The sequence below is a fragment of the Leopardus geoffroyi genome, chromosome E2, assembly GCF_018350155.1.
Source record: "Leopardus geoffroyi isolate Oge1 chromosome E2, O.geoffroyi_Oge1_pat1.0, whole genome shotgun sequence".
Classification (NCBI taxonomy): domain Eukaryota; kingdom Metazoa; phylum Chordata; class Mammalia; order Carnivora; family Felidae; genus Leopardus; species Leopardus geoffroyi.
Window position 1 is genome coordinate 1,125,703 of NC_059335.1, and position 12,043 is coordinate 1,137,745.

The following is a 12,043-nucleotide window of genomic DNA, read 5'->3' on the forward strand; positions in this document are numbered from 1 at the left end:
CTACTTGATCCAGAAAGCCCTGAGCCAAGGGGCTGCGTCGTCCTCCAGTGAGAGCGAGAGGAGAGACTTCCGTGTAGACAATACCAAGGGGCGGCACGTGGCGACTGTCACCTGAGGGCGGCCATGTTGGCGCTCTTAGTTTTGCTCACCTGGTAACAGCTTCTGGAGTTCCGCTTCCACACTGACATAACGGGCCCAAGAAGGTGCGAGAGGAGGCGCCAACCCTGCTGAACCGTTAAGGGTCGGGGTCGCCACGTCTCCCGGGCTACCCCGACCCGAGAGGGACAGGGACCGCCCGCCCGGGTGACCACCGCCCACCCACAGAGTCCGATGGCGGTGGCCGCGCCCAGGGACCCGGCTGAGGTAACCGCGCGGCCCCAAGAGCCCTCCCCGCCCTCCCCCACCCAGACCCTCGAGGCCCGAACGCGGGGCGCCTGCTCGCGTCCCTGCGGCCCAGGTCCGGTGTCCGGGCCGGGAAGGCGCTCGCGGGCGGGGGCCCCGTGTCTCAGCGCCGGCGTGACGGGGTGCGGGAGCGGGCTGCAGGGGAGGGGCACGTAAAGAGGGGCGATGCAGAGCACTGAGGCACAGAGGCTGAACTGCCAGCCGAGCCGAGTCGTAGTCTTCAGGGCCGGCAAGAGTTCGGGGAGCCTTGGGGCGCCTGGGTGGCGCAGTCTGTTAAGCGTCCGACTTCAGCCAGGTCACGATCTCGCGGTCCGTGAGTTCGAGCCCCGCGTCGAGCTCTGGGCTGATGGCTCAGAGCCTGGAGCCTGTTTCCGATTCTGTGTCTCCCTCTCTCTCTGCCCCTCCCCCGTTCATGCTCTGTCTCTCTCTGTCCCAAAAATAAATAAACGTTGAAAAAAAAAAAAAAAAAAAGTTTGGGGAGCCTTGATCCCTGGAAGCCGCCGTGGCCTCCCGCGTCCAAGGCTGGACACGCCCCCATGTCCCGGGGCCGCAGGGGCGTTTTTTGGAACCGACACGAACAGGTGGGCGGGGCCCCAGTCCCTCATTGGCCCCGCCCCCCGCCCCCTTGTCCGGGATTGTCGTGTCCCCGGGACTCTTAGGTGCCATTCCGCAAGTTTGGGGTCTGGAGACCCTGGAGAAACCCCAGGCCCGTGCCAGGAGTTACACGAAGGTGTTTCCGTTTGTGGGAATCGGTGTGGGGACGGTGGTCCCAGGACCTGGTAGCGAGGTGTGCCCACGCTGGAGTTAACACCCAGCCGGAACTATTCAGGAAACGAGCGGTCCCTTTGTTTCGGTTGGGAACAAGGAGCAGGGGCACGGGAGTCAGGACCGGAACGACCGCCTGAGAAGTTGGGTGTCTCTTGTGGTGGGAATGGGAAGCTTGGATGTGAGCAGGGACGTGACATCACCAAGGGCCTCATGGGATCCACCCCGCTATGGCATGAAGTGTAGACTGCGGGTTCAGGGAGGAGGCTACTGTCATAGTCTCGGTGAGGGTTATTGGACCGGGGCCCTGGCTTACAGGTCGTTGGAGTCGGGATGTGTGTTTTAAGAAGTGACAACTCTATTTTCTAATGTTTCACCCTGTCACGGGGTGAGACGAGGATTCGGGGATATTTCCAGGGTTCTGTTCACATGGACGTGGGGATGAAGCTCAGCCAACGGAGATGAGGAAGCTGGTAGTTTGAGTGATGTGTGGGCGGGAGATGTTTAGGGAGCACTGCGTGGACGCATTAAGTAGGCAGCCAGCACACAGCTCCGGAAATCTGGGGAGGGGTTCAGAAGGGAGACCTCTACAAATATCGTGGCTGCTGTGTGGGCCCAGGCGAGTGAGCTGGGGGTCACATCTGCGAGGAGCAGTCTTCTGGTTATGCTGGTAAAGCGATTATGGTGCCAGGAAGCAGGGGGGAGAAAGGGAGTTCGGGCTCGATACTTGGGTGATGGTGTGACTTGAGAGATGAGGGAGGTAATGGCCGGGAAGGGAGAGTGCGTGGGGACAGGAGGCGCGGGCAGGTGGCCGCGGTTTCTGGCAGAAGAGTAGACGCGAGAGGGATGCAGAGGCTGAGGAGCGACAAGAGCAAGAGGACGACAGTCAGGCCTGAGCCCGTGGAGCTTCTCCACTCTGCGAACTCTGCCAGGATGTGTGAGGACTTTGGTGCGGCCGGGGCGAGGGGGGAGGGTTCGTTCATGCTGGAGGGTAAGGTCGCCTGTGACCTGCTGACCTGGTCACCTGTGACAGACACTAGGTCCTGCCAGTCTGAGGCAGGGTGGCCTGCACATACGGATCTTGGGGCCGCCACCAATAGTGGCAACCACGGCAGGTCTAGAGTGGCGTCGAATCCTGTTTGTCTCTACCGAGCACGCTCTGGAAGCTGGTGTTCACTGTGGTGTGAGGCCAAGAGCGAAGACCCCGTGACGCCCCATCTCTGTGTGTGCCACACGGCCTTCCGGACCACACAGCCTTCTCCTCGAAGGTGCGTGTGCCTCTTAGCCCTTCGTGTGGGTTTCAGTTCCCTGCCAGCCAGCCCGTGGAGGGACTCAGACGGGCCAATCACGTCCTCTGGCAAAGCAGGAGGCACCCCACCCTCTCTAGCCAATGAAGCCTGCATCCCTCAGCTCCTGGTTGTTCGCTCTTTCAGAACACAACAACCAGGCTCTGGGCCCGTCTGGGTGCAGTGTCCTCCTCTCCCAGGCGGTGAATACCTGTGGGTAATAAAGTGCTGTCCGTCTCCTCTGTACGGGGTCGGGTGCCGTGTGTTTAGTCATCTCATTGCCCTAAGATGGGACGCCCGCCCTCACCAGTGGGATGAAGAGGAAGTGATTACAATACAAGTCACATATGGGGAGGCCGGAGACCTTTCTGCGGCGTGGGACACTGAGGCGGTGTTGACCATGGGCATGGGGTTGTGAGATCCAGTTTCCAGAATTGTGTGTAGTTAGGGAGGGAATACGCCTGATGGCCTGGGGACCTGGTATCGAGACTTATGTGACCGTGGCCGCCACAGAAGAATAGCCTGGCGTGAGTGGGTGGAACCTCTCTGCCAGGTCCACCACTCGGAATCGTACTTGTCCACGTGCCTCTTGTGTCGGCAGAACCCTGTGATCAGTGGGCCCATGAGGAGGGAAGAGCGCCTTGGCTGCCAGCACTGGGGCCTGGGTCCTCCTCTGAATTGGGAGAATGGGGGAGGATGGGCATGGATTAGGGGTGGGTGGGGGAAGGGATTGTGGATCTGGGGAAAGGGGCTTTTTGTGGTTTCATCTGTCCCCATCATGCCAGGGCAGGGTGACCTTTGAAGACGTGGCCGTGTACTTCTCCGGGGAGGAATGGGGTCTCCTGGACGAGGCTCAGAGATGTCTGTACCAGGATGTGATGCTGGAGACCTTGGCCCATATAACCTCCTTGGGTAAGACCCTCGAACCCACCCCTGTGCCCTGGGCTAGTCTCTGCCCTCCCCATGTCCCTGGCAGCAGTCTGTCTTTACTTTGGGACCACGAGCACTGCTTCCTTCCCCAGTTCCCTGGGTGGGTGCTGTAGTAGGTAAGGCTGGGGTCTGTGCACTGCCCTCCTTCCTGGAGTGGGACCGGCTTTCCTGCTGACGTGCAGGGAAGGGGGTGGAGTCTCGCGGTGGACCTAACGGACACCAGCTTCACTACCCTCCTCCTGCCTGGGTGACTTCGTCCACGTGCAAGGCATCTGCATGCTCCAGGTCAGCTGCCTTCTCTAGCTGACACTTCGCCGTGCCTGCCTGTGCCCGCAATTGCTTTCTCCGCCAGAGTTACTGCTTCCACGGACCACGGGCTGTTCTCACGAGACCCCCTTCCAGAGTTGTCCGGGGACTCTTTAGTTCTCTTTCCCATAGGCTGTCATGCGCTGGGCTGTTCTAGGCTGCTGGTGGCCACTCACAGGTCCGCTCCTTCTCCTTAGTACCTGTATCACGAAGGTGCCATATCCTTGCTCGTGGTGGGAGTGGGGCTGGATCGGGGAGCCTGTGGTGGGTCACAGTAGGTCCGGTGACCCACCCACAGGATGGCTCAGAGGCAGCCAGGCCCTGCAGAGTGGCACCTGGAGGAAGACGACGTCAGTGTTGGGTTCAGATTGCCCCCAAAGCCTAATCTCTTTGACTAGTACTTTGAAGCCAGTGGCCGTACTTCATTTCTGGCCTTCCTTGCCCTTTTATGGCGCTTTGCCGAATGTCACCCCTGTTACTTGTCACTTCTACTCTCACTTCCAGCCCGGGGTGAGCGTCACAGCTCTGGGCTCCATATGGCACCGGTTTTTCTCACCACTCCACCTGCAGCACTCTGCACAGTGGCCGCTGTGTATTCTGTCATGAGGTGTGGCCGTGTTCTTAAGCCGTCCCTGAACACCACCTGCCCTGTCACAGTCCTGTTTCCTTGAGCCTTGACACACCCTTCTGCACGGCATTGGTGTCACCACGATAAATTCCTTTGGAAAGCTGTTTGCAGAGGACTGAGTTGTAGACCTTGTGCCTCCTCTCTGTCCCGCCGCTTGCTTGGCCTTCATCTCGGAAGGCCTCTCTCATTCAGTGTTCTTTGTACCCACTACTGCTAAGCAGCCCCGTCCTCCACCTCCGCCAACCCTGTGGTCCTGCAGACAGGCCCGTGCATGGGTTCCCGGGTTTGTGGGCCTCACATTGGTAGCTCGTGTACGAGCCTCCCTCCCGTCAAAGTCAGCCCGCGCTTCACCAGCATTTCCTGCTTTCAGGCTGCTGGCATGGAGCAGGGGACGAGGAGGCACCCGAGCAGAGCGTTTCTGTACAAGGAGTGTCACGGGGCAGGACTTCCAAGGCGGCTGTGTCCTCCCAGAAGGCCCCCCCTCGGGAGGTGTGTGTCCCGGACTTGAGGGAACTTTTACATTCGACCGAGCACCACGCGACGCCTGGTGGACAGAAACTGCACAAGATGGGGGCGTGTGACAAGCAGGGGTATTTCGACACAGACCTTGCGCACCAGCAGCAGCGCACTGGAGAGAAATGCGTCGGGAGCAACAGGGGCGGAGCCTCTTCTTGGAAGGACTACACATTCTGTGTGTCCGGGAAGCCCTTTTCCTGTGGCGAGGTTGTGAGCTCGAGATTCCTCCAGGATCGGGCCACACACACCAGGGAGAAGTCAGACAGGAGAGCTGAGTGCGGGGCGGCCTCTCGCGGAAGGAGAACTCCGTGCACCTCGGGAGAGGGCGCCAAGGACCTCACTTGCAGACACACCCTTGTTCGTCACCAGAGACACCTCAGCAGAGAGAGATGCTTCATGTGCAGTGAATGTGGGAAATCTTTTAGCAAAAGCTACAGCCTCAGTGACCACTGGAGAGTGCACACTGGGGAAAAGCCTTATGAGTGTGGGCAATGTGGGAAGTCCTTTAGGCAAAGCTCCAGCCTCATTCAACACCGGAGGGTTCACACTGGAGCAAGGCCTCACGAGTGTGACGAATGTGGGAAATTATTTAGCAACAAGTCCAACCTCATTAAACACCGGAGAATTCACACTGGAGAACGGCCGTACGAGTGCAGCGAATGCGGGAAGTCCTTCAGCGAGAGCTCTGCGCTCCTTCAACACCGGAGCGTGCACACTGGAGAGAGGCCTTACGAGTGCAGCGAATGTGGCAAGTTCTTTACCTACCACTCCAGCCTCATAAAACACCAGAGAGTTCACTCAGGATCAAGGCCCTACGAGTGCAGCGAATGCGGAAAATCCTTTACTCAGAATTCCAGCCTCATCGAACACCGAAGAGTCCACAGCGGAGAAAGGCCTTATAAGTGCAGCGAATGTGAGAAATCCTTCAGCCAAAGCTCTGCGCTTCTTCAACATCGGAGAGTTCACACTGGAGAGAGGCCTTACGAGTGCAGCGAATGTGGGAAATTCTTTACTTACAGTTCCAGTCTCCTAAAACACCAGAGAGTACACACTGGATCGAGGCCTTACGAGTGCGCTGAATGTGGAAAATCCTTTACTCAGAACTCTAGCCTCGTTAAACACAGGAGAGTTCACACTGGAGAAAGGCCTTATGAGTGCAGCGAATGTGGGAAGTCCTTTAGCCATAGCTCCAGCCTCATTAAGCACCGGAAAGTGCACACCGGGTAAGGGCTTGAGGAGTACGGTGAATTTGGGAAACGTTTACCCGTGTCTTCCATTTCAGTGACCGTTCAAATACTCACACCAGGAAAAAGGCTTTATGAGTTTTGAAGGTGGGAAATATTAACGTCCGTGTCCAAGCTCCTAAAACACCACAATGTCACGTCAGATGAAGGCCCGGGAATGTGGCCGATGGGAGAAGGGGCTGACTGAAGTCTAGCCTCGGTGCACTCCAGAGAACTCACGCTGAAGAATGGCCTTAGAAATGCAGTGACTGCGAGAAAGCCTTCAGCCAAAGGACTTACCTCATCGGAGATGACAAATTGCAAATGGGAGACCTACCTGAAATGTGCAGGTATACAGCATTTAGGTGTTCAGTGTGACAGCGCTGGAGGAGAGCCTTTCGGAAGGTGCCATTTGCCTGTGTTGAACCTCATACATCTAAACATCCACAGGAACCCCAGGGATGTGGCAGCTGCAGTGCACGTTGTGAACCTGCCCAGGGCCATGCTCCAGTGGCAGGGCAGGTCCCAGATGACCATGAACAGCCCCAGTATTGCTCCTTCCCCACTTTTCCTCTCTGAGGAGGTAGGGCATGGATCTCACCCAGTTTTGGCCTAGAGGACTGTTGGTGCATTGAAAAGGTGGACTGCATGTCTCCGGGCTGTTATTGTCCTCGTGACTCTAGAGATGGAAATCCCAGCCTCCCAAGTCACCAACCCAGCAGTCACCCTCCCATTGCTCTTGTTTGTACCATAATAAAGGTCTTACTGTTTAAGTCACTGTTAATCGTGGGGATCCATTCACTGTGTGCGTGCATGAAGTTAACTGTGTTTGCTAGCATGAGCATGTGAACAGATTCGTGTGCCTTAGAAGGGACAGTGTGACGGCAGAAGGTGGCTCTCCAGTCAGAGTTTAGTTTGTATGGCTGCTTGAAGACTTTAAGGGAAGGCTGAAAGACTCTGTGATCCTAATTTATAGTTGGATGCCAGGATATTTTGTAGGGTCAGAGTTTCAATCCGAAGATTGCTCAGGAACCATTGATCCTTTATTCTGTAAATAATGTTGCCCTTTTCACAATGCCATATAGCTGGAATCCAACAATATGAATCCTCTTTATTTTTATTGTTTTTTTAATTTATTTTTGAGAGAGAGAGAGAGAGAGAGCGCGTGTACGTGAATGGGGGAGGGGCAGAAAGAGAGTGAGACACAGAATCTGAAGCAGGCTCCAGGCTCCGAGCTGTCAGCACAGAGCCTCACAGTGGGGCTTGAACCCACGAACTGTGAGATCATGACCTGAGCTGAAATCAGACTCTCCATCAACTCAGCCACCCAGGCGCCCCCAGTATGAAGCCTCTTCAGATGTCTGTTTTCACTTACGCACTTAATATGCACTTTAAGATCCCTCCATGTCTTTTCATGGCATGATAGTTTATTGCTTTTCATAACTAGATAATATCCTTGTCTGCACATATCAATGTGTTCCATTCACCCACTAAGGAGACATCTTGATTGCTTCCAAGTTTTGGCAATTTTGAATAAGATGCTAGAAACCATTACTGGCAGATATTTGAGTGGCCCTGTTTTCTTTCTTTCTTTTTTTAGTTTTCTTTAATGTTTATTTATTTTTGAGACCGAGAGAGACAGAGCATGAACGGGGGAGGGGCAGAGAGAGAGTGGGAGACACAGAATCCGAAGCAGCTCCAGGCTCTGAGCTGTCAGCACAGAGCCCCACATGGGGCTTGAACTCACAGACCGTGAGATCATGACCTGAGCCGAAGTCGGAAGCTCAACCGACTGAGCCACCCACGCGCCCCGAGTGGTCCTGTTCTCAACTCCATTGGGTAAATACGAAGGAGCACAGTTGCCAGGTTGTATGGTAAGAGTAACTTTAGTTCTGAAAGAAACCCCCCAAGCGTCTTCCAAAGTGGCTGTGCTGTTGTCACCAGCAAGGAATGAGAGTTCACGTTGTCCCCCATCCTCACCGGCATGCGCTGTCGTCAGCATTCCCGTTCCTCACTCTAACAGCTGTGTGGTGGCATCCCGGTGAGGATGTTTGCATCTGTCTTCATGAGAGACTGGGTCTATAGTTTTCTTCGTTGTCACAGCTTTGTTTGGTTTGGGTACTGGGGTAATGCTAGCCTCTTAGGAGTTGGGGCTCATTCCCTCTGCCTCTCCCTCTGAAGAGATTGTAGAGAATTGGTACAATTTCTTCTTTAAATACTGAGGAGAGAGCATCAGTGAAGCTATTTTAGGGTGCTACGTTCTGTTTGGAAAGCATTCCAAAAAGAGACTGATTCAGTTTCAAGACTGATGCAATTTGGATTCAATTGAAATTCTTGATTCAGTTTCTTCTGTCCTGTATCTCTTTGTTCTATTATTCCTGGAACTGGTAATTGACAGCTTCTGTGGTTGTCCTACAGCTGTGTCATCTGTTTTCTCTTCCAGGCTTTTCTGTTTGTTTTTTCCCAGTTTTGGAGGTTTTTCTGAGATATCTTCAAGTCAGATTCTTGGTTAGCTACGTGCAGTCTACTGATAAGCCCACCAGAGCATTCTTCATTTCTGTTACACTTTTGATCTCTAGTATTTGTTTTTTGGGGTGGGGGTGGGAGGGTTGTTCGTTTGGAATTTCCATCTCAGTTTACATAACCCGTCTGTTCTTGCATGCTGTCTAATTTATCCAGTACAGCCCTTAGCATCTTAATCACAATTGTTTTAAATTCCTAGTCTCCTGGGGCGCCTGGGTGGCTCAGTCGGTTAAGTGTCCGACTTGGGCTCAGGTCATGATCTCACGGTTTGTGAGTTCGGGCCCCGCGTCGGGTCTGTGCTGACAGCTCAGAGCCTGGAGCCTGCTTCGGATTCTGTGTGTCCCTCTCTCTCTGCCCCTTCCCTGCTCATGCTCTGTCTCTCTCTGTCTCAACAACAACAACAACAACATTAAATTCCTAGTCTCCCACTTCTACATCCCTGTCTAGTGTGAGCCTGGTTCGAAGGCTTGCTTGGTCTCTGCAGACTTTTTACATTCATCACGCCTTGTGATATTGTCTTGAGGTCTATGTGTGAAGTACTCCATGAATGGGACTGGTGTAGACAGGAGCGGCGTTAGTGTGGGGAGAAGGGGACTGTTACGTCGTCTGTGACTAGGGGTCTGTTTGGTTTTGTCTTGTTTTATGCCTGGAAGTGTGTTATGATTTGTTCGGCACAGAAATTTCCTCTTTAACCTTTGAGTTCCTTATGAGTGGATCTTCACAGTTTGTGACATTAAGAGGTTTTGTTTGTAGGTTAAAGATTTATTTTATTATTTTTAAAAAATTTTTAATGTTTATTTATTTTTGAGAGACAGAGAGACACAGCATGAGCATGGAACGAGCATAGAGAGCGGAGGACACAGATTTGGAAGCAGTCTCCTGGCTCTGAGCTGTCAGCCCAGAGCCTGACATGGGGCTCAAACTCACAAGCTATGAGATACTGACCTGAGCTGAAGTCGGAAGCTTAACGGCTGAGCCACCCAAGTGCCCCAAAGAGTTATTTTCTTTTATGGAATGAATTTACTGACATAAAATAGAGGTCTCAAGTCTTATAGTGAGCTTGTGCTTCTGCACTGTGCCTTGTCAGTGTCCCCCCACACCTTGGCTGGGACAGGATGGATCGAGTGGCCTGGAGGTAGGTAGATTTCCCTTCCCTCTGTTCACCTAGGCTCTGGTAAATCCTGAGCAACTTAGGCTCTGCTCAGATAGTGTGCATATTGGTTCGGTATGATTTAGAGCCATTCGTTGATGACGAAAATGAATCTGTTTTTAGAAGTCACGTGTTTTGACAAAAGAATGAGGTTACTTGCATCAAGACGTCACCAACTCATCTCTTCTCACCAATAACAACTCAGTAGCCCAGGTGCTGAGGGTTCCTGCCGGGACTTCGCAATAAAAACATAGGAAGGAGCAAATATGGCTAAGGGCCATTTAGACCAAAACTCCTGAGAGTTGGTGAAGACCATCCCAGAGTGCTGGGTTGGGCAAGGCTAACTGCTCATCTGAATAGCTCTCCAAAGACCTTAGGGCATTCGCTCCTGCCATAGTAAAGGCCACTCTTTTACACCAGTGGGGAAGACCACAGTGGCCCTGGAAGGAGATCCACTAGCCCATCAACACTGGCATCATCGTTCCCTAGCAACGTGTTCTAGGAACAGGGGACTTCCCTTTGCGCTGGCGGCTGGACATCAGCTATGGGTTTGCCGTCTCTCTATAGTACTAACTCAGAACAAGTTTTGCCTCCACTACATGTGGACGTTACTCCTTTCATCTCCTTCTGCCTGCTACGATAGTGTGATTAATTGACTGTTGATTTGGATATGTTATTTTCTTCCTTGGCTTATTAAGAGATTACCTCGTATGTCACTAGCTTGTGAAATTCCCACCGTGAACCTCTGTTAAATAAAGACAAATTCAGTCTCAGAGCATTAATTTGCCTCAAATCAAAACAAACCGTTTTTTCTGCAAGCAGACTTTGCAGAGAACCATGCTTTGGCATATTTGAAGATGGTTTCTTTGGGGGAATCTGGCTGGCTGCGTCAGTAGAGCACGTGGCTCTCGATCTCAGGCTCATGAGCTCAAGCCCCACCTGGGACACAGGGCTTACTTAAAAAAGCAAACAAATGAACACACAAAGAAAACAGGTAACATTCAAAGAAAAAGAAGAGGAAAATGGTTTCTTTTCCTTTCTGCTGTTGGAGCACAGGATCTTCTCCTGTCACAGAAGATCACAGAACATCACGGGATACTCACTGCGAGAATCAGGTAGAACTCTACAAGTGTGTGGGAGCTCTCCCCAGGGCTGGGTTCCCCAGGAACTTTTCTCTCTCAGGCTCGTTTCCACTGAGACTCCAGCAATTGGGCAAGCACATTTCAGTCTCCCTACCCCTGCACGGGCTCCCACTGATTCCACATGTGCATTTCTGCTTCAGTATATTGTGATCTCTGTATCTGCTGGTCTCAACCGGGGCACAGCAGTTTTCCCTGTGACCACAGTTGTTTTTGGAACCGAAGAAGAGTTTGTTAGTTTGTTCAGCTTTTTCCTTGTTAGGATGGAGAGGCGACTTCCAGTTTCTTACACGCTAGGCCAAATCCACAAGTACCCTGTTACCCTTTTGATTTCTTCCTTCTGAAAAGATAAAATTACCGACACAATGGCACTGCTATGGGTTTGAATCTTTGTGTTCCCCCAAATTTCATATGCTGAAATCCTACAGCATAGAAAGGTGATGGTCTTAGGGGGTGAGGCCTTTGGGAGGTGCTTAAGTCACGAGGGTGGAGCCCTCCTGAATGGGATCAGTGCTCTATGGGAGGCTGCAGAGAGACCCATGGCCCCTTCCACCATGTTGAGGACGCAGAAAACGTCAGCACCCCAAGGAGAGCCCTGGCCCCACCATGCTGGCACCGTGGTCTCCAACATCCAGTCTCCAAGACTGTGAGAAATAAATTATGTTGTGTATAAGCTACCCCGTCTGTGAAAATTTCTTACAGCAGTCTGAACGGACCAAGCCACATTTTATCATTTCTTCTGGCGATATGCAACCATACACCAAACAGGAAAACACTGTGTAATGAAGCAAAATGAAGCTTCCCCAGTCTTCCACCATTACTTATCATTTCATACCCATTTTTGTATGATCTGTCCTCACATATACCGGTACGTTACTTAGACATTACACTTAATGCAGAAGAACTCATGGAGGATGTATTTTCAACAGGTTCTAGTCCCAACAGCCATCAGACAACACATTTTTTAAATCTGGCAAATATGTTCTTGGGGCGCCTGGGTGGGTCAGTCAGTTAAGCGTCTGACTTTGGCTCAGGTCATGATCTCACAGTTCATGAGTTCAAGCCCCGCATCAGGCTCTGGGCTGATGGCTCAGAGCCTGGAGCCTGTTTCCGATTCTGTGTCTCCCTCTCTCTCTGCCCCTCCCCCGTTCATGCTCTGTCTCTCTCTGTCCCAG

At 52.7% G+C, this 12,043-nt stretch overlaps 2 protein-coding genes across 4 annotated transcripts in view; one reads left to right on the forward strand and one right to left on the reverse strand.

Annotated features, from left to right (window-relative positions):
• Nucleotides 1–12,043, reverse strand: part of LOC123577872 (zinc finger protein 304-like) — a 573,883-nt gene that overhangs the window by 17,868 nt on the left and 543,972 nt on the right. The gene's annotated exons all lie outside the window — the stretch shown is intronic.
• LOC123577899 (zinc finger protein 154-like) lies at nucleotides 117–6,840 on the forward strand. Of its 2 annotated transcripts, none has more exons than XM_045440305.1 (3): nucleotides 117–363; nucleotides 3,239–3,365; nucleotides 4,688–6,840. In XM_045440305.1, the coding sequence occupies exons 1-3, from the start codon at nucleotides 331–333 to the stop codon at nucleotides 6,058–6,060; spliced, it is 1,533 nt and encodes a 510-aa protein (XP_045296261.1). In that variant the 5' UTR covers nucleotides 117–330; the 3' UTR covers nucleotides 6,061–6,840. The 2 variants fall into 2 exon arrangements, with proteins under 2 accessions (XP_045296261.1, XP_045296262.1); XM_045440306.1 differs by having other exon boundaries at nucleotides 138–363; nucleotides 3,244–3,365.